We start from the raw sequence: 27,691 nt of genomic DNA on the forward strand, positions 1-27,691 counted from the left end.
AGGACAACAACCCTAAGCACACGACCAAGACGACGCAAGAGTGGCTTCGGGACAGGTCTCTGAATGTCCTTGAGTGGCCCAACCAGAGCCCGGACTTGAACCCTATCGAACATCTCTGGAGAGACCTGAAAATAGCTGTGCAGCGACACTCCCCATCAAACCTGACAGAGCTTGAAAGGATCTGCAGAGAAGAATGGAAGAAACTCCCCAAATACAGGTGTGCCAAGCTTGTAGCGTCATACCCAAGAGGACTCAAAGCTGTAATCGCTGCCAAAGGTGCTTCAACAAAGTACTGAAAAGGGTCTGAATACTTATGTAAATTTGATACATTTCTAAAAACCTGCTTTCGCTTTGTCATTATGGAGTATTGTATGATGAGGGAAAAATTCAAATTGAATCCATTTTAGAATAACACTGCAACACAAAATGTGGAAAAAGTGAAGGGGTCTGAATACCTTCCGAATGCACTGTAAAGGGAAGCGGGTGCCATTTCGGACACACCCTAGAATTTGTTAAAAACTGTACATGGCTGTAATATACAGAACAAGGCAAACTCTTTGGTAAAGGTATACACACACAGACAATTTTATTTTTCTCAAAATCTCTTATTTTGGATGGGGCTCTTATGAACATAATATTACTTAATGAAACCCACAAAACATGTAGAAAATCAGTCTCTAATCCGATGAGAATGAATCAATGACAAGGTAATACAATAACCGATTCTGTACAAACAAGGTGGTATGGGTTTTACTGACCCGAACAGCTAGACAGCCCTCTAATGTATTTCCTGTGGAGATCAAGAAATAGTTCAGTCCATAAAAGAAAAGAAGAGTGGAGTGCAACCTACACGTTCATTCATGTTCGTTTGCCCTATGTGCAACTTCCTAATACAAAACAAAATGCCTTATGGGTGAAGGTGTAACACATTAGTACTCTTTGCCTTTATCAGAGGAAAACCCAAGTGGTATCAAGTTATATGACAGAGACAGGATTACAAAAGTGGTGGAGGGCACTAGTGACTACAGTTCCTTGATCTTATTCTGCTCCAGGTCTTGTGCTGGGGTAGAACAAAGCAAGATGGTGGTGGGAATTACAAGTTATCTTACACTACATAACCAAAAGTATGTGGACACATACTCAACGAACATCTCATTCCAAAACCATTAATATGGAGTTGACGTTGCTTCCAGAGGTAGTTTGGAACTCGGTAGTGAGTGTTGCAACCAAGGAGATGATTTTAACGCGCTTCAGTACCCCGTGGTCCCGTTCTGTGAGTTTGTGTGGCCTACCACTTCGCGGCTTAGCCGTTGCTGCCCCAAGACGTTTCCACAATAACTGCACTTACAGTTGATTGGGGCAGCTCAAGCAGGGCAGAAATTTGACAAACTGACTTTTTGGAAAGATGGCATCCTATGACGGTGCCACGTTGAAAGTCACTGAGCTCTTTAGTAAGGCCATTCATTCTACTGCCAATGTTTGTCTATGAAGATTGCATGGCTGCGTGCTCGATTTTATACACCTGTCAGCATTGGTTGTGGCTGAAATAGCCGAATCCACTAATTTTGAAGGGGTGTCCAGATACTTTGTATATATATAGTGTATATGGGTGAGAAGTGTACAGAGCACAGAATTCTGGACCACCAAAATGATTGGTTTATAGTCAGTGTTGTCTACTGGCTTCTTAAACATCAGTACAAAAGGAAAGAAAAAAAGGAGAAACAAACATAAAAAGACAGAGTCCTTGATGACGATAATAAGAATAAATTGTAAGAATACAAACCAAAAATAAATAGCCATCTCAGATGATCCAATTGGAAAGTGATCTGTTGCAACAAGTCTCTTGTAAGAGGTTTAATTTTCATCCCAGTGGCCAGATGCCTCCACTAGAGGGGATACATCTAGGGATATAATTCAGGGACGTGAAACGCTACTTTTACATTTGGAGTCATTTCACACAGTATTTCCTAACTCCACAACAGTACACATTCTCAGGTAAGCACACCTGATTCAACTACTCATCAGGTCCTCAATGAGCTGTATCAGGTAGGTTTGTCCAGGTCTACAACAACATGGGGCTGTTGGGGGAACTGGAGGACCGGAGTTGGGCTGTTAGGGGTACTGGAAGACCGGAGTTGGGCTTACTGGAGGACCGGAGTTGGGAAACACTGGTCTAGCAGCAGACGCACTGGATAAGAATGTCTGCTAAATGACTAAAATGTCAAATGGAACATTGCAGATAGAACTGTAATGAAAAGAGCAGACACGATTGCCTACTCTGACAGATGATCATGTGTTCGACACCATACATTTTTATCTGAACGTTCAGTAACGTTACATACTCCTGAACATAGCCCCAGGGTTTTACATTGCAGTGGTTGGAAGGTTTCATCAGGGGCAAACCAGGCCGGGCCGCATTCAGCAGGGCAAAACGTTATGGAACGTTCGGATAGAAGTCCTTAATGGAGAACAAACATGCCTCAATGACAAGTAGAAAAATGAGTTAAGTCAGCTCCAATCATTCAAATTAGCTGCAACATTCAAATACGTTTGCCTACTGAACAGGCCCTAGGTGTTTTGCATTGCAGTACTGGGGGCCGTCACTAGGGGGCGATCCAGGGGTGGCGCAGGCAGTCTGCAGCCGTGGCCCTCTTCTCTGGTACCAGCTCCAGCATGGGGAGGAGGAAGTCAGCGAAACAATCAGCCTCCTCTTTGGACCACTCGTACTTATCCTGCAGCACCTCTAGTAACCCCCACGGCTTCAGCTTGGTGATGTGCTTCAGGTCCCCTAGGAAAGAGAAGTTAAGAGACAGCCTCAGAGACACATAGAAGGATTAGACAGAAAGAGACGGCACTCAGCCGGCCAGTCAGACAGGGTTTTACACCACCACAGCAAGACTCACCACCATCACACACACAACTCAAGACCGTTACTAAAAGCTTTCCTTTAAATGACAGCATACAAGAAAATAAAAATAAAAGATTGGCACGATGAAATACACGCATAGATTTACAACAAAGGAGAGATGGGTCATTTAAAAACCTTACATAACCGCTTTGCTTTACCTTTCTTGGTGAAAAAATCCTTGGAATATCTCCCAGCTGTTACGAGTTTGTGTGGGACTTGCCCCAGCAGCTCAATGATCAATGCAATATGGTCTGCACAGACAATGAGAGGAAAGAGACAGGGGGAAGAGAAGAGGGGAGGACGAGACAAACAGAGTCAGACTTGGTGTGCCAGTCAGTCACAGGCCCACCCTGGGTGAAGGGGGTCAGTCCGACAGCACTTTGAGGAACCCGCCTTTTATTTGGGTGTAAAGTCCCATTTATTTTGGGGTGTACAATCCTTATAACTACCTGTCAAACAGTACAAAGACAGCTGCCTAAAACTAAATAGAGAACACCTATACATGACAGAGACTGGATTTAAAGTGGTTCTGATTCTACGTAGTATACAAGTGTTGACATTTGGAATGTAGCAGTTGGGTCTCCTGGTGCTGTCAGAGGACCTTGCATGCTCTACCTCCCCCCATCCCCCAGACACAGTACCGCTTCTGGTGAACCATTCCTGGGAGAATTTCCCACTCAGTGCATAGTGGTGGGGAACTTTCCCCAACAACTCAATAAATCAGAGATATATATATATATTATATATATATATATATATATATATGAGCTAGAGAAATGAGAAAGTGGAGGAAGAGAGAAAGCAAGGAGGAAGCAGAGGAAGAAAGGAGGAAGAAGAAAGGAGGAGGAAGAAAGGAGGAAGCAGAGGAAGAAAGGAGGAAGCAGAGGAAGAAAGGAGGAAGCAGAGGAAGAAAGGAGGAAGCAGAGGAAGAAAGGAGGAAGCAGAGGAAGAAAGGAGGAAGCAGAGAAAGCAAGGAGGAAGCAGAGGAAGAAAGAAGCAGAACAGAGCCAAGCGGCAGCATATTTTGGGGCTCCCGAGTGGCGCAGCGGTCTAAGGCACTGCATCTCAGCGCTAGAGGCGTCGCTACAGACCATGGTTTGATTCCAGGCTGTATCACAACTGGCCTTGATTGAGACCCACCTATAACTAGATGTTCAGATTCAAGGTGTGAGCAGTCACCACGTGGCTGTAGCAGATGGAGCTGTAGCTTATGACAGCTAGCCTTGGGCTAGCTTCCACCTACCTCAGAAAATACCTAAACGTGCCACTGAATCAAATCAAGCTGTGCCAAACAGATTTTTTTTAAAGTTACTCAACGTACACAAGTATGAACAAAAAGCCTAGCACAGAATCAGAGGAGGAGAAGAGAAGAAGAGCGAATGAGGGAGGAGTAGGCAGATGAGTAGAGGGTGTGGGGAACTGGAGAGGATGTTGACAGAAATATAACTCCAATTGTTAAGAGGGGGAAAATAAACACAGGAATGCAGCTAGGTACTCAACATCACATGTTCATACATTTACTCATAACAATAATGTCCAATAAAGACCTAGCAGGTTATTATGTAGCAGGAAAGCTGTAAAACGAGGGGTGGATAGGTACATAATAAACACCTAGCAGGTTATTATGTCGCAGGAAAGCTGTAAAACGAGGGGTGGATAGGTACATAACACCTAGCAGGTTATTATGTAGCAGGAAAGCTGTAAAACGAGGGGTGGATAGGTACATAATAAACACCTAGCAGGTTATTATGTCGCAGGAAAGCTGTAAAACGAGGGGTGGATAGGTACATAACAAACACCTAGCAGGTTATTATGTCGCAGGAAAGCTGTAAAACGAGGGGTGGATAGGTACATAATCACCTAGCAGGTTATTATGTAGCAGGAAAGCTGTAAAACGAGGGGTGGATAGGTACATAACAACCCTAGCAGGTTATTATGTCGCAGGAAAGCTGTAAAACGAGGGGTGGATAGGTACATAACACCTAGCAGGTTATTATGTAGCAGGAAAGCTGTAAAACGAGGGGTGGATAGGTACATAACACCTAGCAGGTTATTATGTAGCAGGAAAGCTGTAAAACGAGGGGTGGATAGGTACATAACACCTAGCAGGTTATTATGTAGCAGGAAAGCTGTAAAACGAGGGGTGGATAGGTACATAACACCTAGCAGGTTATTATGTCGCAGGAAAGCTGTAAAACGAGGGGTGGATAGGTACATAACACCTAGCAGGTTATTATGTAGCAGGAAAGCTGTAAAACGAGGGGTGGATAGGTACATAACACCTAGCAGGTTATTATGTAGCAGGAAAGCTGTAAAACGAGGGGTGGATAGGTACATAACACCTAGCAGGTTATTATGTAGCAGGAAAGCTGTAAAACGAGGGGTGGATAGGTACATAACACCTAGCAGGTTATTATGTAGCAGGAAAGCTGTAAAACGAGGGGTGGATAGGTACATAACACCTAGCAGGTTATTATGTAGCAGGAAAGCTGTAAAACGAGGGGTGGATAGGTACATAACACCTAGCAGGTTATTATGTAGCAGGAAAGCTGTAAAACGAGGGGTGGATAGGTACATAATAAACACCTAGCAGGTTTCCGTTGGACTAAAAACAATTTCAATGTAAAATCTGAACATACTTTCCAGTCAAGGCTTTAAAATAATCCGGGAAACTGGCCCTTTAAGATTGACTATAGCTGACATATAGCCAGCTACAATACCACACAACGTTCTAGAGTCAACAACTTCATCTCTCCTATTAAACACATGGTATGACAGTAATAGACCAGCTGGCTACAGTAATGAACAGGCCCAGGCTAGCTGACACATGCTAAAACAATGTATCCAGATGGCTATTAAACCAATTACAAAATCACTGTAATCTTCACTGTCAACTAGACTACTAATCAGTATTGTACCATGAAATGCATTGCACAGTATTGTACCATTGAATGTACACACCACCTACTGCACAAAGTATAACTGTTGGTTTTTAATCATTAATGCATTTATTAATATTTAGAACCAAGTAAAATCCCAAAGTGACAAGAAGAGATTGAAATGAAAACCTATTAATATTTCAGAAGGTATTTCACAGTATGCAAACGGTTAATGTCAAGAATCCAAAATAGCTCTTCTCTGTAGGGCAGGGCTCTCCAACCCCGTTCCTGGAGAGCTACCCTCCTGTAGGTTAACTCCAACCCCGTTCCTGGAGCGCTACCCTCCTGTAGGTTAACTCCAACCCCAGTTGTAAATAACCGGATCCAGCTGATAAACCAGCTAATTATTAGAATCAGGCATGTAAGATTAGCACAGAGGCAACCTAAAATTAGACTACCATAGTTATATTCAAATCAAGCAGATGAATAGTAGGCTGCATAACTACCTTCGTCCCTGGAGTAATCTTCCCCGGAATGGGGCTCAAACAAGTAGTCCCCAGTGGCCAGTTCAAACGCCTGCAGAGAAGGAAACAATAAACAACAAAACACAGACAGCCGAATGGCAGGAAGCAGACAGTGCACGTGTAGGGAGGAAGATCTTGTAAAGCCATTCTAAATATGATCTCCTTGTACAGATGTCCCTCTTTCTTCCATCAGAGTCAAATATCCTCTATTATAAACTGGCTGGTTCGAGCCCTGAATACTGATTGGCTGACAGCCGTGTTATATCAGACCGTATAGCACAGGTATGACAAAACATGTATTTTTACTGCTCTAATTACGTTGGTAACCAGTTTATAAAAGCAATAAGTCTCCTCAGGGGTTTGTGGTATATGGCCAATGTATCCAGGCATTCCGCGTTGCGCATAAGAACAGCCCTTAGCCGTGGTATATTGGCCATATACCACACCCCCTCGTGCCTTATTGCTTAATTATCCCAAGTGGGGTAATTCACGTGGCTAGTAAAAGGGAATTCTAGTCCGTGGTCGTAGCGTCGCGATCCACCCAAGACTACATCCAATTACAGCAAGGAAATGACTAAATTAATCTCTTCTACTTTTCTATTTACTGGTTTTAAAATGTCTTAAAGTGTGTTGTGGTCCAGTCTTACCATGCAGGCTGTGCTCCATATGTCAGCTGGTGTGTTGTAGCCAGACCCTATGAGCACCTCCAGAGAACGGTACTGTCTCGTCTGGATGTCTTCCGTAAAGTGCTTGTGCTGCGGAGGAGAGAGAAAGGGGCAAGAGGGAGCCAGGTCAATGAGACTGCTATTGCAGAACTGGGTTCAAACAGTGTTTTTTCTTTTTGAATTACTTTCCACGTTTGATTGAGCCTGCTGGGGCGGAGTTCAGATTTTTTGGGGGGATTATTCCATTGGCAAACTCAAGCAAGCAGGCAACATTAATGCCGGGGAAGAGTTAAGCAGGAAATGCCTTAGGTCATCTACACACAGATACTCACCAGCCAGCAGGCGTTCCCCAGGTCTGCTATCTTGACCTTCAGTCTGTCTGCGTTGAGTGGCTCCAGGGGGTTCACCAGGAGGTTCCCCGCTGCTAATTTGGCTGCAAGGAGAGAGAGAAACTCAGCAACCTGCCATTACAACACTGATCTGACCGTCAAATAGAGGAGGAATACAACAACGTACTGTAGTCGACACCCATGCCTAAATCTAATTAGCAAAATCATCCAAAATCCGCCTGTTATCTGATACCCGTCCGCCCACCGTCCCCGACCGTCCGCCCTCCGTCCCCGACCGTCCGCCCGCCCTCCGTCCCCGACCGTCCCCGACTGTCTGCTCACCGTCCTTCAGACTCTCCTGTTCTCCTCCATACTGGACGTTCTCCAGCACCTCCTCTGTGGCTTCCTCCTCCCCACGACTCCTGTTCTGCTCCTTCCAACTCCTGCCCTGCGCCTCCTCTGTGACTTCCACTTGACTCCTTTCCTGATTCTTCTGCTCCTCTGGCGATAGCTCCTCCTCCTCCCGGCCACCAAAGCTTGTCGTCTCAGTCTCGGATGCTTTAGTCTTTATTTCAGCCACCTTCCTGGTCAGAGCTCCACTCCCCTCCTCACTCTCTGGGGTATCCGGGGACACCAGGCCATTATACACGGGTTGAGATTGAGGAGACTCCTGAAGAAGAGGACAATTCTCTGTTTGGTCTACGTTACCGTTGTGTTGGTCTTGTTCTCTCCACTGTGCCTTCCTCTCCTCTGTTTCATCGTCCTCTTCCTCGGGATGAAGGCCGTTACAGTTCACTTCTGCGTCTGTTATTATCCCTTCTGGTCCTAACCGCGTCAACTCCGCACGGGCAATGCATCCTGGGTAAATGAGAAAATAACATTAGATCTAGTGGAGGCTGGACTAGTAGTTCCCTTCTAATTAGTTTAATTCTGTGTTCTTAATCCTAATCTGGGAGACCCAACTGGGTGTGCAGGGTTTTGTCCCAGCTCAGCTGGTTCAACTAATCAAGGGCTTGATAATTAGTAGATTAGTTGAATCAGGTGCATCACTGCTGAGCAAAAAGCTGTACAACCCAGTGTGGATCTCCAGGCCCATGATTGAAAAATACTAACTTTCCCTTGAGTGACAAAGTAGTATTGAATTGAATTAAAGAAAGTCACCTGCTGTGTCTTGGCTGGCTACTTCCTGTAAGGAGACCTGTCTGAGAGGAGCACAATATGGCCGCTGCTGCTTGGGAGATACGGGAGATTCCGGATCCTCTTCATCATCCTCCTCCTCCCTCTCCGGAGCCTTCTCCATCTCCTCCAGATCCAGAATGCACTTCTCCAACAGCTCCGCCTGACGCTTCTGCTTCTTCTTTAACTTCTTCTTCTTGTTCTTGGACATTTTGGTTGTCTGGAGAGGAGGAAGAAGCAGGACAGACAGGACAGGCGTCAACAGGGTTTACTGAATACAAGAGCTACCGGTTGTGGTTGCAGTAGCACAGTAACACTGAATGGCTGAAATTGTAAGAAAAGGCAATGAGTGAAAAGGGGCGACTTACTGCTTTTGGAGCTGGAGCTGTGCTGACTGAAAATAGAACAGAGCCAAATCAACATACTGCTGTACACCAAAGTACCATATTTTGGGGAACTTTTGCACGAGTGCTGCTGTCTGTGTGTCGGCGTCTGTGCGGTGCGTATGTGGGGTTCATAGACTTAACCCCTACCTGCGGACCCTGAGGGAGGGGGAGCCCCTGCTTTCTGCCACTCTGTAGCCTCCGCGGCCAGCCTCCTCACGTATGGCTCATTCACCGTCAACAGGATGTTCTCTGGCTTGATGTCAGTGTGGATGATCTCACACTTGGTGTGAAGGTAGTCCAACCCCTGGAGAACCTGCACAACGGGCACCAATTATTTTATTTAACCAGGCAAGTCAGTTAAGAACGAATTCTTATTTACAATGACTGCCTAACCCGCCCGGCCAAACCCTCCCCTAACCCAGACGACGCCGGGCCATATGGGACTCCTGATCACGGCCGGTTGTGATACAGCCCGGGACCGAAAGGGTGGGGCTGTATTGACGTCTCAGACCGCTGCGCCACTCCGTAATACTAGTCCCATATTGCCATTCCTCTTGGTCAAGGAAGTCTGGAAATCAATTTCACTTCAGCCAGAGACCATGTGATAGTTTAAGTAGATAAGTAAGACATTCAAAAAATAGGACTGAATTGTTTTTAAATGAATCTTTACAAGGTCAATGAGGTGAAGGATCAGTAGCAGGGTTGGTGCCAATTCAATTTCAATTCATTGCTTTTCAATAGAGGAAATAATGAATCTCAGTTAACTTGCTGAATTGACATGGAATTGACCCCAATCCTGATCAGTAACAAGGTCTAGGATTAGGTTTGGATAGCCACGGTATGGAGGACTACGCCCTGTGGTATTACCTGTCGTATGATGGTCTTGACGCAGGGCAGAGGAAGGCCCTGGTAGTTGGACTTGATGATCCACTTCAGTAGGTGGTGCCCCAGCACCTCAAACACCATGCACACATGAGTCCCGTTGATGCCGGAGATCTTGAAGTCATCCAGTAGTTGAACCACCATCTCCCTCTTGGGATCGTCAGGGTCTGTGTTTCTCACCTACGAACCACAAAAAAATAAAACAGGAAATAAAAAAACGTATCAGAACAAATGTCTGAAAGGAAAGGTGAACAAAGGGACAGGGAAGAAAAGGAAGCATTTTCCAGATGAAAATATCAGGCTGATGTCATGCTGGTGAGTATGATTGACTAAGTTAGTCACTCACAGATCTGAGCAGTTTGATCTCATCTACAGCCGTCTCTGTGTAATGCTCTGCACTCTTCACCACTTTCATAGCCACAAACCTCTTCACCCTACAAACAAACAGTCAATCAGTCACAGAAGACAATGTATGTTTGATTCTATGCAATATAGGATTATTTCAGCAAAAAAATAAAATGTTGATTTAACAAATAGTGCTTCTGCTATTGTGAAGATCTGTTGATCAGAATCTAGTGTGATGCAGTCTCAGGCCTTCACAGACAACGATATGAGATCTTACTGGATGTCCCAGGCCAGCCACACAGTGGAGAAGTGTCCCCAGCCCAGCTTCCTGATCACATGGTACCTCCCATTGAACAGGTCTCCTATCTTTACATGGTGGTAGCCACCTAGACACGCAGCAGAGTGAGATTAGTGACAGTAGGAAAGAAAACATCATTAAAACGAGTCATTGGCTCAGTCTTGAAGTCCAAAATAACCTAAATAAGCATGTAGACTCCCAAGTTAATGTATTACAACTAGAGAGGACTAATAATGAAATAACATTCTACTTTTAAAAAGTCATACAATGAGCTGGTTGACTTTGCCAACTTTAAACTCTTGGCTCTGCCTGAAACCAGTGGCAAGATTCCCATATTAGGCAGGAACGTAACTTCCTCATAGTCGTCTCGCCCACCCCGCAGCAGTCATCCCCTCACCCCCGCAGCAGTCATCCCCTCACCCCCGCAGCAGTCATCCCCTCACCCCGCAGCAGTCATCCCCTCACCCCCGCAGCAGTCATCCCCTCACCCCCGCAGCAGTCATCCCCTCACCCTTGCAGTAGTCATTGGGGTCCTCCTGCTCCTCATCATCAGAGCCTAGGATCTCCTCAGGCTCATCTGGCTCCTGGGGAGAGGCCTCTGGCTGGGGCTGCTGCTGGGGTGCTGCCCCCCTGGGGTGGGCTGGCTGTCTGGATGGAGGACACGCATAGCAATAGTTAGAGACCTTCTTCCTGAGCACTTGGTAAATATTGTCACAGCCTGTGCCAATACTGTTCAACTTTTCCCTCTTTCCTTAAATCACTAGTGGAACTCTTTTCAATAATATATTTTTAGTCACAGAAAATAATACAAGAGAAAACATTCCGGTATTTCTGGCAGACCTACTAATGTATATTACTAATGGCACTAAGATTACATCTTGTTGTATAGCAGCACAGTATTAGGTCTACATTCTATAACCAGCATTCCAGGGAAAACATTACATTTTTCCAGAGATGAGTGATACTTGCATGGCAATTACACTAACATTTAATACAGGACTGTCACCCTTTCCATTTCCAGTCTCACAGTAGAGTGACAGCCCACTAACTGACTTACGTAAGGGATAATCAGTGGGGGGGGGGGCTATGCGTTTTACGGAAAATAATGAACAATATTCCACGGAGTTGCATTATTTTTCAGAGAACGCATAGAGCCCTGAGGTGATTATCCCTTTTATACCATGGCTATAATCGAACACATTGTGTTCAACATCTACTGAAGTAGCTAGAATGTTTACTAGATAGCTACCGTAGTTGCCTTGGTAACCAAACCAACATATTTGTTAGTTTAGCTAACCAAACCATCAGTCCTATAGCTTGCCATTATGAAATTTGAATTCAACAATATCAATAATGTTTTCAATTCGGCTTTTGCTTTCAAAAGCAGCTCAAATATGTAAGAATGAACTATAGACATTGAAATCTACTGTGAAATATACTGTGTTATTTAAGCAATAAAGCATGAGGGGGTGTGGTATATGGCCAATATACTATGGCTAAGGGCTGTTCTTAGGCACGACGCATCCCGAGTGCCTGGTCACAGTCCTTAGCCGTGGTATATTGGCCATATACCACAAACCCCCAAGGTGCCTTATTGCTATTATAAACTGGTTATCAATGTAATTAGAGCAGTAAAAATAAATGTTTTGTCATACCTTTGGTATATGGTCTGATATACCACGGCTGTCAGCCAATCAGCATTCAGGGCTCTAACCACCCAGTTTATAAAGGGAAATAATGCATGCCCTTCAAGCCAATCAGATGTGAGGGGGATGCTGATATAGCCACCAAACACCGGCTTTGAGGGCATTATGACTTTTATACAATGGGTTACATATTCAAAAAATGATTTACATATTTTAATTAAAAACATTTTGATAAATGTATTCATACTATTTCATCCTTCCACAAGATATAGTTCCGACACAAATCTAGGTTTGCTACCCAAACCGGCTGGTCGTTCGTTCTATCGGTTTGGTTGCCAGAGACGCGACCCAGTCGTTTACTGTTCGCTGCTCTGGCACCCCAATGGTGGAACAAGCTCCCTCACGACGCCAGGACAGCGGAGTCAATCACCACCTTCCGGAGACACCTGAAACCCCACCTCTTTAAGGAATACCTAGGATAGGATAAAGTAATCCTTCTAACCCCCCCCCCCCCCCCTTAAAAGATTTAGATGCACTATTGTAAAGTGGTTGTTCCACTGGATATCATAAGGTGAATGCACCAATTTGTAAGTCGCTCTGGATAAGAGCGTCTGCTAAATGACTTAAATGTAATGTAAACGTAAATGTTTAATCTAAATGTTCCATTGCCATACTGGCTGGCAACGTTCTTAGCCATAATTGGCTAGCTAGCAAGCAAGGGCTAACTTAGTCACGTCAAAAAGTGCAGCCAGAATAACAGCAAAGTAGTGCATTTGCATAAGCTGTTTTCTAGTGACATTTATTTGGATACATCCATAATAATGAACTAATGCGGTGCGATTTCACCTGGCATAGAAAATGTGCTCTCTCGTCAGGACACTGCTGTTCAGAGGAGCTAGTCAACAACACAACAAACAATCACTTCAAACTGAAGCGGGAAGGACAGCAAACTAGCTACACTTTATTTAAATTTGACCTGTTTTCCATTGATAGTTCTTTGAATATATACATAAAAATGATGCCGATTCATGACTGGCTGACAAATTCTGCCTACCTGTATGTCTCATCCCAACATGTTTATTACTGTGGGACAGCCGGAGATCAAATTTGAATATTGAAACAAATGTTGCAAATGTTGGAGAGTCAGACAGCAAGGTTTATACAAATCCATGCTGTTGAAAACTAAAATGTTAGATGCTTTTTAATCTAGAGATCAAGTTTATAAATTGCCTGGCTGGGCTGATGAGACGGTGGATTGCGCAGTCAGATTGAACAGAGTAAATAGGCATTTCAACGCCTTAAATTTAGCCGATTGTAATTTGTGGACTAGACACCAGCTGGAATGCGGTTTTAACCAATCAGCATTCAGGATTAGACCCACCCATTGCATAATCCTCTATAAAAACAACATTGTTCACACGTATACATAGGATGACTACAGTGTGTGAATCAATTGTTTTGAAGGACAACATTAACTTGAGTCATTCTGCTTATGTAATGTTTAAAATGTGATTTATTCATGTGAAACAGAGGACAAAACACTTCTAGGGTGGCAATAGATGTCTGATGAGAGGCACTCTTACACTAAAATAAATGATTTAGCATTGTTTAGGTCAGCAAAAGCAGGAACTGACAAACGAATAATAACTTCAAGGGCAGGGCATTTTCCCTCATCCATAACGTTGTGCTTCAGCTGGCCCGTGCTGAGGACTTCATCGTTCTCCTGCTGCTCTAAATAGCAGCACAGCAGCTAGGCATTACATAATATCGGGCCTACAGAAAGGATGTCTGCTGGCATAGCGTGGGTTGGCTTGGCTGTTGTTGGGTAAACCACAACGATCTCAATCCATTCTATACCAACATGAACTAAAATACTCTACGTCACTCAGAATATTGAAAATGGGTGTTATAGGATTTTTGGGGGGTATATTTTTGTTCAGGGCAGGCCCAAGAGTCACCTACATTTGTACTAAACTATGTGCCGGTGCTACTCAAAATCTGGCCCTCGAGGCCAGTTACACTTCTTGCCAGCTTTCAATCTTGCCTACTAATTCGGGACTGATTTAGTGTAGGCCTAGGACACCAATTAACTGAGTGCAATTAACAATCTGACGGAAACAAAACCCAGAAGTGCTTTGTCGCCCCATAGCGCTCTATGCATTCAGGATGTCCATATCTAACTTCGACATGTCACAGTCACACGATACCATACACTGATTTGATGGCAGTTTGTGTCACTATGTAAATATTGATGTTATTAGCTCATTACATTTCCAGATATGCTGCATTCCTTCTGACTACAGAGAATAAACCAAACAGAGGACGTTATAGTTCACACATACTCAAAGCCAACTGCTGCTATGGAAACGAAGGACAGGTGCCATCTAAAGTATTTTCCCTGAAACTTCACAAATACATTCATTGCATTTTTCTACAACATCTCATATTTTCATTACTAAATAAATAATTAACTGGGTGTTTATGGTATGTGGTAGAAAACGGGTGTACTGACTGACAGGCAACTTACACAATTTATCAAAACGAAAAATACACGACATCAAGGGGTACTGCGACATCAGTACATCTGCCGCAAGTGTAGTCTAGTAGTAATGTGGCTGTCGTCGACATACTGGACCAGTCAGTCCTTTTTAGGACCCTACGGAAACTTTATTCAATGCTTATGGTCAAACGAAATGCCCTGTGTCAAACGTAGCGAGACATGCTAACTATGCTAACAGTACCCTACAGAATTACTCACTTCTTGCTCGACTTCTTTGCTTTCGCCCTCTTCTTCCTTGCTTGAAGTGCTAGAACTGTAAATGCAATGATAAAAACACATTTATTCAATATCTAGCTAACTAACCCATTTCTGGTTAACCAGTATTTTAGGAGCTATGTTTCCTCACTGGGTTGAACGTTATGTGCTAGCTAAGTTAGTTAGCCAAAGACATTTGAAAGCTGGCTGAGGTATCAAATAAATGATTAGTTAGCTAGCTAACGTTAGCCACAGTTGTTAACTAGCTAGCTATTGTCGCAGAAAACAGACAGGAATCAAATTCTGGCCGTATAACATAAGTGAGATAGTGAAAATATTCAGTAACGTCCTCTTTTAAACAGGAAGAGTTACTGTGATGTTTGGCCAGCTAACGTTAGTTAGCAAGCTTTCGTGCAACCACCACTCAATGAAGATCTGTCTTATAAATACTGCATTATTCCCTCCACGTTTACTCAATTACTTTTTCACGAAAAGCACATGAAATGGAAGCAGTTAGCAATGATTGTAGGGGCCAGGTTGATGGTACTAACTAGTTAGTAAAAGGTAGCTAGCTGAGCCAACGCATGCCTGGCGTTCAGCTTAGCAAGAGATGCAGTTCCACAAAACACTTCGCACATAAGATTACGTCGTTATAATGAACTGTAACTTTAAAAACGACATCAATTGACATTTGTTAATAATATATTAACACACAACTGCTTACTGATTAAACGTTTGTATTTTGTATCTTTATGAAGATTACCTTTTCTCTCCATGTTGATCGGGTAGTTCAGAGACGTTTGTTCTGCCAGCAGCACAAACGATGACGTCACTCTCGTATGGCAATGAGGAAACCTTCAGATTAAAAGCCCGCGTTTCAACGTCAATAACTGACTTAAATAAATGTATTTTATCCAAAAACATTTTTTTTTTAATGTTAAGGCCCAGTGCAGTCAAAATTCGTTTTTCCTGTGTTTTATGTCATATTGTACAGCAGCTGATAAAACTAACACTGTAAAAGCGTGAAAAAGTTCAGTGTTATTTGCTGATACAGTAGTTGCTGGTTGAAAATACAATCTACACAGGCCCTTCTAAATCACCAGGTTTACATGGGCGGGAGTTTCAGCTTTTCATGGTGACATCGACATGTGATAAATTGGTTAATAGACCAATAACAAAGAGTTCCAAACCTCTCTGCCAATAACTGCTAGTTATATCTATATTTTCTCTTCATTATTTCTCTTCATATGACAAGGATTAAAAAGGATTTGCCAGTAGACTTGATTCACGATGATGACTGCTAGCTAAGTGAAAGTACAATGTTGACATGATCAGTCCAATCAAAGCTACTGTACATATAACGTGATTTGACGTCATTTCTGTTGCCAATGACCTTGAGCCTTCTTGGAAGAGCACTTGTAATATAAATCCATGGTAGGAGCCAAAGGGCTGAAATTTTGGATGTCTACCATTACTAAAGGACTGAAGCTAGGCGATTGCGTAAGGTCCCCATGAATGACAGAATACTGAGCCAATCACGGCGCAATGCTCCTATTTTCTGCTGGCCCGCCCCACCACCACAGAAAGCACTGAGCTGGGTTGAAACACCTGCATTTTGGAGCTGCCTTACTCAAGAAAACAAACAAGAGACCAAGGTTGTATGCAGCTTTATTAAATTAATTATTTACATTATTTATTTTTTTACATTGTTTGCAAACTGATATGTGACACATATTAATGCCCAAATAACATGCAAGCCCCCCCAAAAAAACATTTGTTTTTTTTTTGCAAAAGATGTGGATCTCAAAACAGGTGGGGCAGACTGAATGATGGGTCGTCACTGAATACAGCGTATTACACATTGGGCTATAGCAACAACAAAAAAGCTTGATGGAAAATGCTCAGTAGGGTCTCTACTAACCAAATATGTTCAGGCTTTGAGGGGGACTCTCATACACATCCAGGAGCACTTCATACCCCTCTATTTAAATAGAGTTGAACATACCAGTATTTGTGTCAACTTTCAAAATAAATGCTGGTATATCTAGTTTTTCTAGATTGTTGCAATGCTGTGCAACAAGTTTCACTGCACTATAGTGCTTCAAAAATCGATTTCCCCAATGTTTAGCATGTCTTTGCAGGGGGACTCTTATTTTGAGAGAAAAAAAAATCCAGCATAATTTCCTGCTGCTAGCAGAACGGAGATGAGAAAACCTATTCAACTGTCAAGGCAATCAAAATCCTGTTTCCCATTCCGCAGCTTTCTTCATTAAATAACATATGGAATAACATAAAATGTAGCCTATTGCAAATAAAAACTATATTAATTTGATTCAACCTCTTTTCTGGACTGAATAAAATGACTGTCAAATTAGTTTATATTCTATCTCTTAGTTTATATCCTAGTCTGCAGATAGTGAGACCGTCAATAGACAGGTAAACTGCGACCACTAGCGGCTGATCAGGCTATAGCATTCTACATACAGATCATTCATGTAAATAAATATTATCCCGTGCCAGAAGCAAATACATCTGGATTTTGTATTTAGTTAATTAAGATCGCATGGCATCAAACATTTTCACAATCAGAATTTCCTCAGCCTATATTTCCCCATTTCAAAAATAATTTCCCATCTACATCAGGTGTAGAGATCTGGACAGCCTCAGGTGTTTGCTTGTGTGATATGTTAGTGTGGTAATTTAATCACAAAAATATTTACATCCCAAAACACCTAATCAAAATGTATAGATTGTGTCTGGTGTTATTCGCAGATTATTTGTAGTGAATCTAAAATGATCCACCATAGCCCATGGCCAACCCTAACCACAGCACATATAACACACCAATAATATAATCCTCCTAACATATTGTATAAGCAAGGCCATTTTTAAAAGCTTATCGCGGCTCAGTAGTCACAGAATAGTTCTCCATCGAGGACCACTTTGGAAAGAAGTGTTTTAATGATACTGGTAATACAGTCGTCATAAGTCAATTGCCCCGGAGTTTGCAGTGCAGGGCCCAACTGGGATGCTCACACACATTCCACATGATTGTCTTGAGATTTACCTTCCCATTCATCACATGATTCCTGATGATTAGTCAATGCCATGCCAGCTTCATATATAGACCACTGTAGAGCAGCACCGGCTGGCAGTTTGGTGTAACCCTCCTCTGTAATGTGTTCTATTCTCAGATAACCCCCAGGCTTATGTAGGGCCACACCATGGATGTGGGAGAAGAGCAAAGGCAAGTCTCTAGTTAGGGTGTAGCGTGACACAAACCCTAGCTCGGCAGGGATGTCCTTCTCCTCAGAGTACTCAAATATGGCAGCCATGTACTTGGAGATGTCTCTCCCCTTGGCTTTGGCACGGCCAAGCTCTTCTCCCATCAGGGATACTACAGCTGCAGCGGAGCTTCTGCTTTCCCCCGCATCTCTCTCCGTTGGCCGCCTCCGTAGTCCCCGGGAACAGACGACCAGAACAAAGTCACTCTCCTGGATCCTTCTGCAGTGCCATCCCATGGTCCCCTCCTCTGCCAAGCTTAGAGAATCCCACAGGTCCAGAAACACCTGGCGCAACAATGCAACAGACAACAAGAAATAATAATATAATAATTATAATAATACAAATAATATAAGATATTATAAATAACATTTACATTTGTCCATTTAAAATGCAATTTCAACCAATCATTTTTTATTTTCTACTTATTTAACACAGACCAGGGCAGGGGTGCATTCCATTCGGTTCAAAGATTGCTGTTTCATAACGGTTTGAACAGAATAACAGGTCCCCCCCCCAAACAGTGTGTACCAGTCTTCAACAGCCTTTGAGGAACGTTTGCTCCTGTTTGGTGGGTGTGGCGAGGGGTGGCTTGATCAATATGGATGTGACCATTTGAAATCACGTCCAACATGGCATACACAATCACTCTCTGGGCCACTATAATCACAACATTCTTCAACTGGTCGTTCAGTACAGTACCGTTTGTGTTGAATCAAACGTTGCACACCATTCTGTCGTACTGATATTCTCCTTCCTGTGTTACCTGTGTTGCCATGTGCTGCTGCAGGAAGACTGCTAGTTGCATTACCGCTCGGACGTGGGCATGGCCGTCATCGCTGCTGTAGCAAATCAGTAGTCGAGGCGGAGTTAACCTGCTGGTCAGTGACACATGTTCCTCGTTCCCATTCTTGCCATGATGTTGCTCGATTATTTCTGAAAACCACAAAAAAATATGTATAGTATTACCATGTTCTTGTCAGAGGAAAACGTTTGTTTGACCTGCACACGCAAAGAAAGCATTGGTATCGTTAGTGAAATGTAAAAATGCCGACCTGGATTTATCTCCGTCTTCCTCCTAATCTGCCTGGGATTCTTCCAGATGACAGCCAGTAATAACACCACTATCATGGCTGCCAGGGCAACGCCAACAGGGAGCAGCAGGGTCGGGAATGGAGTGGCAGGTGGGTCTGAGGGGAGCAAGATAGACTATATACACTGAACCAAAATATAAACGCAACGTGCAACAATTTCAAAGATTTTACTGAGTTACAGTTCATAAGGAAATTAGTCCATGGAAAAAAATATTAAGCCCTAATCCATGGATTTTACATGACTGGGAATACAGATATGTGTCTGTTGGTCACAGATACCTTTAAAAAAAACGGTAGTGGCGTGGATCAGAAAACCAGTCAGTATCTGGTGTGACCAACATTTGCCTCATGCATCGCAACACATTTCCTTCGCGTAGAGTTGATCAGACTGTTGATTGTCGCCTGTGGAATGTTGCCCCACTCATTTCCAATGGCTGTGCAAAGTTGCTGCATATTGGCAGGAACTGGAACACTCTGTCGTACACATCAATCCAGAGCATCCCAAACATGCTCAAACGGTGACATGTCTGGTGAGTATGCAGGCCATGGAAGAACTGGGACATTTTCAGCTTCCAGGAATTGTGTACAGATCCTTGCGACATGGGGCCGTGCATTATCATGCTGAAACATGAGGTGATCGATGGATGAATGTCACGACAATGGACCGCAGGATCTCGTTACGGTATCTCTGTGCATTCAAATTGCCATATATAAAATTCAATTGTGTTAGTTGCCCGTTACAGTTGAAACCGGGATTCATTCATGAAGAGTACACTTCTCCAGCCTGCCCTGAAGAGGACGACAAGCACGCAGATGACCTTCCCTGAGACGGTTTCTGACAGTTTGTGCAGAAATTCTTTGGTTGTGCAAACCTACAGTTTCATCAGCTGTCCAGGTAACTGGTCTCAGATGATCCCGCAGGTGAAGAAGCCAGATGTGGAGGTGCTGGGCTGGCGTGGTTACATGTGGTGTGCGGTTGTGAGGCTGGTTGGATGTACTGTCAAATTCTCTAAAACGACAATGGAGGTGGCTTATGGTAGAGAAATTAACATTCAATTCTCTGGCAACAGCTCTGGTGGATATTCCTGCAGTCAGCATGCCAATTGCACGGTCCCTCAAAACTTGAGTCATCTGTGGCATTGTGTTGTGTGACATGGCTGCACATTTTAGAGTGGCATTTTATTGTCCCCAGCACAAGGTGCACCTGTGTAATGATCATGCTCTTTAATCAGCTTCTTGATATGGCACACCTGTCAGGTGGATGGATTGTCATGGAAAATGAGAAAAGCTCACTAGCAGGGATGTAAACAAATTTGCGGCAAAAACAGAGAAATAAGCTTTTTTCTGCGTATGGAACATTTCTGAGATCTTTTATTTTACCTCATCAAACATGGGACCAACAGTTTACATACTATGATTATATTTTTGTTCAGTATAAATAGCTGGATATGCTCTATACTGTTATACACACTACACTGTTTCTCATTTTCAGAAAGGGAGTTATAACTTGTATAAATGTTGGTCTTGATTGGAACATACCGTGCTTAATCTGCATCACTTGAACATTGAATGTTTTTCTTACAGCGTCTACCTCATCAACTGCGATCTGTGATTTAAAAAATAAATAAAAAAAGATTTATGGAAATGTAGGCTGGAACTACAAGTTTTGTTTGTATAGAGTATACGTTGTGTAACATTTTCAATGACTCACCTCACATGTGTAGTTAAACCCTACCATCAGGCCTTGGAGATGATAACTGTAGTGAGTTCTGTTTTCTGTGGGATTCTAAAGAAAGTAACAATAAAAAAAGGTAGAAATCATTCTCCACGTAGACGTGTAAAATAGTCGATCAAAAGCTGTCACTCACAGGTTTAATGATGTATCTCTTCGGGCCACCTCCTCCCTGCCGCCCCTCTCCGTAGCATAATGAGAAGTATCGGTCGATTCCAAAACGTGGGGGAGCAAGGTTGAACGTCACAATAACGTCATGCTCTTCCTGCTGAACTTCTATATGTTTTGGGTACCAATCTATAACAGAAAACAAAAACATTTACAAACAAAATGAACCAATGCCGTACAGAGAACGGTTCATAAGATTGTAAACATTAAAACGCTGCAAAGTTTTATTTCTCACCTTTCTTGCAATGTTCAAGTCCGTTTTTCTCTGGGCATGCTGCAAAACAGCAAGGGAATTCACACATTATATACAATAGATTAGCTTTTTTTAAATGTATTTATTTATTTATTTTATTCATGGTTGATTCATTTATTTATTATGGTTGATTGTACATTTACAAAATAAAAAACATTTGTCATAGATGAAGCCAACAGTGTTAGTGAACAATGTTCTTGTGTTCCATTGATGTGGTACTGTATATTGAGAAGGAAGATTTACTGCGTGTGGAGAACATTGTGCTGTGATAGAATTGATCCCACAACTCAGGAACTGGCAGGGCCATCACAGTGACAGCATACTGGGCCCCCAGGGTTAGACGGGAGAAGGTGTCTGACTGGTACACCTACAACACCCAATAAACATCATTAGACGTTGTAGGAATCTTGACAAGACAAACCCTGCTTTACTGGTCTAATAATGTCTAACATTCTTACCCTAAAACAGTTTCACTTTTCAGTAGCTTTCCCTTTCACTACCTTTCAGTGAAAAATAGTATATACAAGTTCTGTATTGAGGTTGTACTGGGTTTTATCCACCTTTTCATAGATGTGTTTTGAAAAAAAGATTCTGACAAATTTTGGGGAATGGTGTCATGTTAGCAAAGTGTCCTACCGTTTGGGCATGTGAGGCAGAGAGAGAAATATTGATTTGAAAAAGAAAAAGCTGACAGGCCATATGAGATCCTCCCAAGGCCTGAAGGGAGACCTGGAACCCTCTGAGGAAGGCGATCCCTGGAACAAACACAGGGACAAGGCCAGTAAAGAGTGAGTGAGTTAACATACACAGGAATGCATGGTGATTCTATTCATTAACATGAATGCATGCATTGTACAAAATCATTTTTAGGGCAATACACGATGACAGTCACCATTATTACTTTAAATTCAGATTGGTACCATCTAGGCCTGCAACTTTTCATTCTATGAATTCATATTCCATTGAAGTGACATCACAAACAACCAAATTATAATGACCACTACATTGGACGATTGATGATTACAGGAAAATGTTTATCTTATGTTTGCCCTTACCAAACTGGCTGGGTTGCCAGGAGACAACGATAGTGTCATATTTAGTGTTCTCATCAGCTACGAACTCTACAGTCACATCGTGTGGAGCATGGACATAATGCTGGCACACGTCAGAGCTCTGTCCACCCAGAAAGACAAAACATGGCCACGGAACACAACCTGGGGAAATTGATGATAATAATAATAATAATAGCAATGATTAACACAGAACACAACCTGGGGAAATTGATGATGATAATAATAATAATAGCAATGATTAACATAGAACACACAGCTGTATTTTAAAGCGGTGTTTATTATACAGTGAGATAGAGATATATGCACACATACACACACAGTGCATTTAAAAAATTCAGACCACTTGACTAACTCTACCTACATGTACATATTACCTCCATTTTTACTTAACACTTATTTTTCTTAAAACTGCATTGTTGGTTAAAGGCTTGTAAGTAAGCATTTCACTGTAAGGTCAATAGTCATTTACAACATTAACAATGTCTACACTGTATTTCTGATCAATTTGATGTTATTTTAATGCTTTTCTTTAAAAAACAAGGACATTTCTAAGTGACCCCAAACTTTTGAACGGTAGCATAAGTATTCAGACCCTTTACTCTGTACTTTGTTGAAGCACCTTTGGCAGAGATTACAGCCTCGAGTCTTCTTGAGTATGACGCCACAAGCTTGGCACACCTGTATTTGGGGAGTTTCTCACATTCTTCTCTGCAGATCCTCTCAAACTCTGTCAGGTTGGATGGGGAGCATCAATGCACAGCTATTTTTTTTCAGAGATGTGTATCATTCAGAGACCTGTCCCGAAGCCACTCCTGCATTGTCTTGGCTGTGTGCTTAGGGTCGTTATTCTGGCATTCAGGCCAAAGAGTTCAATCTTGGTTTCATCAGACCAAAGAATCTTGTTTCTCATTGTCTGAGAGTCCATAGGTGCCTTTTGGCTAACTCCAAGCGGGCTGTCATGTGCCTTTTATTGAGGAGTGGCTTCCGTCTGGCCACTCTACCATAAAGGCCTGATTGGTGGAGTGCTGCAGATATGGTTGTCCTTCTGGAAGGTTCTCCCATCTCCACAGAAATACTCTGGAGCTCTGTCAGAGTGACCATCGAGTTCTTGGTCACCTCCCTGACCAAGGCCCTTCTCCCCCGATTGCTCAGTTTGGCTGGGCGGCTAGCTCTAGGAAGAGTCTTGGTGGTTCAAAGAATAAGAAGGCCACTGTGTTCTTGGAGACCTTCAATGCTGCAGAAATGTTTTAGTACCCTTCCCCAGATCTGTGCCTCGACACAATCCTGTCTCGGAGCTCTACGAACATGCACTGTCAACTGTGGGACCTTATATAGATAGGTGTGTGCCTTTCCAAATCATGTCCAATCAATCGGGGGCGGCAGCGTAGCCTAGTGGTTAGAGCGTTGGACTAGTAACTGAAAGGTTGCAAGATCGAATCCGTGAGCTCACAAGGTACAAATCGTCATTCTGCCACTGAACGAGGCATTTAACCCACTGTCCCTAGGCCGTCATTGAAAATAAGAATTTGTTCTTAACTGACTTGCCTAGTAAAATAAAAATTTGAATTTACCACAGGTGGACTCCAATCAAGTTGTAGAAACATCAAGGATGATCAATGGAAACAGGATGCACCTGAGCTCAATTAAATCTCATAGCAAAGGGTCTGAATACTTATGTAAATAGGTATTTCTGTTTTTAATACATTTGCAAACATTTCTAAAAACCTCTTTTCGCTTTGTCATTATGGGGTATTGTGACGAAAAACATTTATTAAATCAATTTTAAAATAAGACTAATGTAACAAAATGTGGAAAAAGAGAAGGGGTCTAAATACCTTCTGAATGTACTGTATACACTGAGTATACAAAACATTAATAACACCTGCTCTTTCCATGACAGACTGATCAGGTGAATCCAACTGAAAGCTATGATCTCTTATTGATGTCACCTGTTAAATACACTTCAAATCAGTGCAGATGAAGGGGAGAAGACAGGTTACAAAACTATTTTTAAACCTTGAAACAATTTAGACATGGATTGCATGTGTGCCACTCAGAGGATGAATGGGAAAGACACAAAAATATGAGTGCCTTTCAAAGGGGTATGGTAGTAGGTGCCAGGCACAATGGTTTGTGTCAAGAACTGTAATGCTGCTGAGTTTTACATGCTCAACCGTTTCCTGTGTGTATCAAGAATTGTCCACCACCCAAAGGACATCCAGCCAACTTGACACTACTGTGGGGGCATGGTATTTATGCCTCTAACTTTCTCACTCATCATTATTATTCACAATTCATTCATGTTTATCTGTAATCATGGTAGCATCTACATTAACGATTACAGCTGTGAGTCTTTTTGGGTAAGTCTCTAAGAGCTTTGCACACCTGGATTGTACAATATTTGTCAAAGCTTTTTAAAACTTATTCAAGCTCTGTCAAGTTGTTGATAATTGCTAGACAGCCATTTTCAAGTCTTGCCATAGATTTTCAAGCCGATTTAAGTCAAAACTGTAACTAGGCCACTTAGGAACATTCTATGTCGTCTTGGCATTAGATTAGATTTGGCATTGTGTTTTAGGTTATTGTCCTGCTGAAAGGTGAATTTGTCTCTCAGTCAATGGACTGTTGGAAAGCAGACTGAATCAGATTTTCCTCTAGGATTTTGTCTATGCTTATAGCTGTATTCCGGGTTCTTTTTATCCTCTAAAACTCCCTAGTCCTTGCTGATGGCCAGTGTAACATAACACGATGCAGCCACCACCCTGCTTGAAAATATCAGGAGAGGTATTCATTGATGTTTTGTGTTGTATTTGCGGCAAACATAACACTTTGTATTCAGGGCAAAAAGTTAATTTCTTAGCCAAATGTTTTGCATTATTACTTAAGTGTCTTGTTGCAAACAGGATGCATGTTTTGGCATATTTTTATTCTGAACAGGCTTCCTTATTTTCACTCTGTCATTTAGGTTAGTATTGAAGAGTAACGACAATGTTGTTGATCCATCCTAAGTTCTCATATCACAAGCATTAAACTATGTAACGTGTTTAAAATCACCATTAACTTAATCCCTGAGCAGTTTCCTTCCTCTCTGGCAACTGAGTTAGGAAGGACGCTTGTATCTTTGTAGTGACTGGATGTATTGTTACACCATCCAAAGCCTAATTAATAATTTCTCCATGCTAAAAGAGATATTAAGCGTCTGCTTTTTTAAAAATGTTTACCCATCTACCAATCAGTGCCCTTCTTTGAGAGGCATTGGAAAATCTCCCCGGTCTTTGTGGTTGAATCTGTGCTTGATATTCACTACTCGATTGCGGGACCTTACAGATAAATGTGTGTGTGGGGTACAAAGATGGTGTAGTCATTCGAAATTAATGTTAACCACTATTAATGAACACGGAATGAGTCCATGCAACATATTATTATGCGATTTGAACACATTTTTACTCTTGAACTTATTTAGGCTTGCCACAACAAAAGGTTTGAATATTTGACTCAAGACATTTCAGCTGAAATGTTATTAATTTCTCAAAATGTTCCACTTTGACATTATGGGGTATTGTGTATAGATCAGTGACACAACATCTCAATTGAATCCCTTTTAAATTCAGGCTGTAACAACAACAAAATGTGGGAAAAAAGTAAAAGACGTGTGAATAATTTCTGTAGGATGAGAACCGGTTTAGTCAGACCAGTCTGAAACACACTTACTTCCAAATGCTTCGACAGAGCGAATGCCTAGGGTTCTTCCAACATCTTCTCTGCTGATTCTGCAGTATTCACATCCTGGACCCCCCTAAGATGGTGCGTGAGAGGACAGGGTATGCATAAAGGACTTGTATGTGACACAGTGAACAGGTAAACACAGTGGTGGAGGAGCCCAATGTTCTCATTCTTTCCTTCAGGCTGTGTACTCAGGAGTCATTGCTAGTCTAAGAGAGAACAACACACCGCTGGAGAAAATGAGAGAAAACAGAAACAGCCAGAGAGCCCAGGCTCTCACTTGTCAGGTAGGTAGTATACTAGGTAGGTTAAAGGCCTCCATCTTGCCTACTACCTTTGCATGGATGACTGTAAATCACTTTGGATAAAAGCATCTGCTTGTTAACGGCATATATCACTTCCTAAGTCAGACGGGAGAAATGTGCATACTGTACTAGGGCAAAACTTCCCACGGTCAATCACTGTACTACTTTAAATCTACTCTTCAGTGACTATTTACTGGGATTAATAATTTTGTACTTCTGTAATCCACTTAAAGATGCTGTCCTTAATTTAGCCCATTTTGTTTTTTTATCCTGCATGTCACAGGCCTTCGCTGGTCAGTTACCTTGGTACTATTTTAGATTTTTTCTTTACCAGAAAATGTATATTATGCATGTAGTAAACATGACATATCAGGATTGTCAAGAACTCTTTTCAACACGATTTGTAAAGTAAGTGTATAGCGGCAGAAAACAAAGCATTTTACCTTTCAGTATTCCTCATCTGAGGTGCAGGAAACTTTGCAGCTGCCAGATTATTTCCTTAAAATCAAATCAACTTTGTTGGTACAAGTCGCAGTCTACTGGTTAGAGCGTTGGGCCAGTAACTGAAAGGTGACAAGCTAAAAATCTGTCGTTCTGCCCCGAAAACGTGGATGTCGATTATGACAGCCCCCCTCACCTCTCCGATTCAGAGAGGGTTAAATGCGGAAGACACATTTCAGTTGAATACATTCATTTGTACAACTGACTAGGTATCCCCCTTTCCTAATAACCCAGTCTGATTCCTACCCTTCAGTGTTCAACAATAGCAGTGAAAATTAGCCAAACATTTTGTGAACGATAAAGAAAGTCAGGTAGTGACAGAGGCTTAATTACTGTGTGTGTGGAGGCTCACCTGCAGGACACATTCCAGACTGCAGTCCTGTGGTGAGATGGCTGTTAGGTCCTCCTGGGCCCAGGGGTACTGACTCAGAGTCAGGACCTGGAGCAAGATGAGCATGGCTCTCCGCATGCTGCTAAAGCATACATAGCAGTGCCCTAAAGCAAAGCACTTGGACTCAAACATCTCCCAATCGAACTGTATACCCGTTTTCTGTGACACAATAGGTGTTGTCTGATCCTTGTATGTACAGCATGAAGAACACTATGACGCTCAGACACATCAGGGTGAGCACGTGAGAGAGAGTGAAAGAGACATGGGTGTGGTATCTTGAAGCTAAAGGGGAAAGAAAACACAGGTAGCTCCACCTGCAAGTTAACTGTTTTGTTTTAAAATTATCTCCAAGAGCCAATCAAACCATATTCTCATT

General features: G+C 42.5%; 2 protein-coding genes across 3 annotated transcripts; both read right to left on the reverse strand.

Moving 5' to 3' along the window:
* Window positions 1-561: 561 nt before the first annotated feature.
* LOC106566414 (SRSF protein kinase 1) lies at window positions 562-15,859 on the reverse strand. 2 transcript variants are annotated; one of them, XM_014134420.2, is made up of 16 exons: window positions 15,557-15,859; window positions 14,797-14,851; window positions 10,904-11,040; window positions 10,372-10,480; window positions 10,096-10,183; window positions 9,735-9,929; window positions 9,015-9,180; window positions 8,850-8,875; window positions 8,467-8,701; window positions 8,014-8,163; window positions 7,648-7,920; window positions 7,309-7,409; window positions 6,959-7,066; window positions 6,294-6,363; window positions 3,067-3,159; window positions 562-2,788 (listed from the first exon to the last, which is right to left on the reverse strand). In XM_014134420.2, the coding sequence occupies exons 1-16, from the start codon at window positions 15,567-15,569 to the stop codon at window positions 2,604-2,606; spliced, it is 2,004 nt and encodes a 667-aa protein (XP_013989895.2). In that variant the 5' UTR covers window positions 15,570-15,859; the 3' UTR covers window positions 562-2,603. The 2 variants fall into 2 exon arrangements, with proteins under 2 accessions (XP_013989895.2, XP_013989894.2); XM_014134419.2 differs by having other exon boundaries at window positions 7,648-8,163.
* Window positions 15,860-17,732: 1,873 nt separating this feature from the next.
* si:ch211-207e14.4 (interleukin-17 receptor D) lies at window positions 17,733-27,691 on the reverse strand. The gene is made up of 12 exons (XM_014134418.2): window positions 27,277-27,691; window positions 26,107-26,191; window positions 22,378-22,536; window positions 21,959-22,077; window positions 21,566-21,689; window positions 21,305-21,343; window positions 21,038-21,198; window positions 20,881-20,955; window positions 20,709-20,775; window positions 19,131-19,265; window positions 18,842-19,011; window positions 17,733-18,362 (listed from the first exon to the last, which is right to left on the reverse strand). The coding sequence occupies exons 1-12, from the start codon at window positions 27,445-27,447 to the stop codon at window positions 17,826-17,828; spliced, it is 1,842 nt and encodes a 613-aa protein (XP_013989893.2). The 5' UTR covers window positions 27,448-27,691; the 3' UTR covers window positions 17,733-17,825.

The sequence above is a fragment of the Salmo salar genome, chromosome ssa13 (genome assembly GCF_905237065.1).
Source record: "Salmo salar chromosome ssa13, Ssal_v3.1, whole genome shotgun sequence".
In the NCBI taxonomy this organism is placed as follows: Eukaryota; Metazoa; Chordata; class Actinopteri; order Salmoniformes; family Salmonidae; genus Salmo; species Salmo salar.

What these genes read in the sequence shown, in the direction of transcription:
- LOC106566414 (XM_014134419.2), bottom strand. An exon ending in GCAAAGAAGTCGAGCAAGAA is followed by an intron (nt 11,041 to 14,796) that starts GTGAGTAATTCT and finishes TCCTCCATCCAG; the next exon opens with ACAGCCAGCCCACCCCAGGG. An exon ending in CCCCAATGACTACTGCAAGG is followed by an intron (nt 10,481 to 10,903) that starts GTGAGGGGATGA and finishes CTGCGTGTCTAG; the next exon opens with GTGGCTACCACCATGTAAAG.
- si:ch211-207e14.4 (XM_014134418.2), bottom strand. Translation starts at nt 27,447, where the DNA reads ATGTTTGAGTCCAAGTGCTTTGCTTTAGGGCACTGCTATGTATGCTTT. An exon ending in CTCTGTCGAAGCATTTGGAA is followed by an intron (nt 22,537 to 26,106) that starts GTAAGTGTGTTT and finishes CAATTTCCCCAG; the next exon opens with GTTGTGTTCCGTGGCCATGT. An exon ending in GAAGACGGAGATAAATCCAG is followed by an intron (nt 19,012 to 19,130) that starts GTCGGCATTTTT and finishes TGTGGTTTTCAG; the next exon opens with AAATAATCGAGCAACATCAT.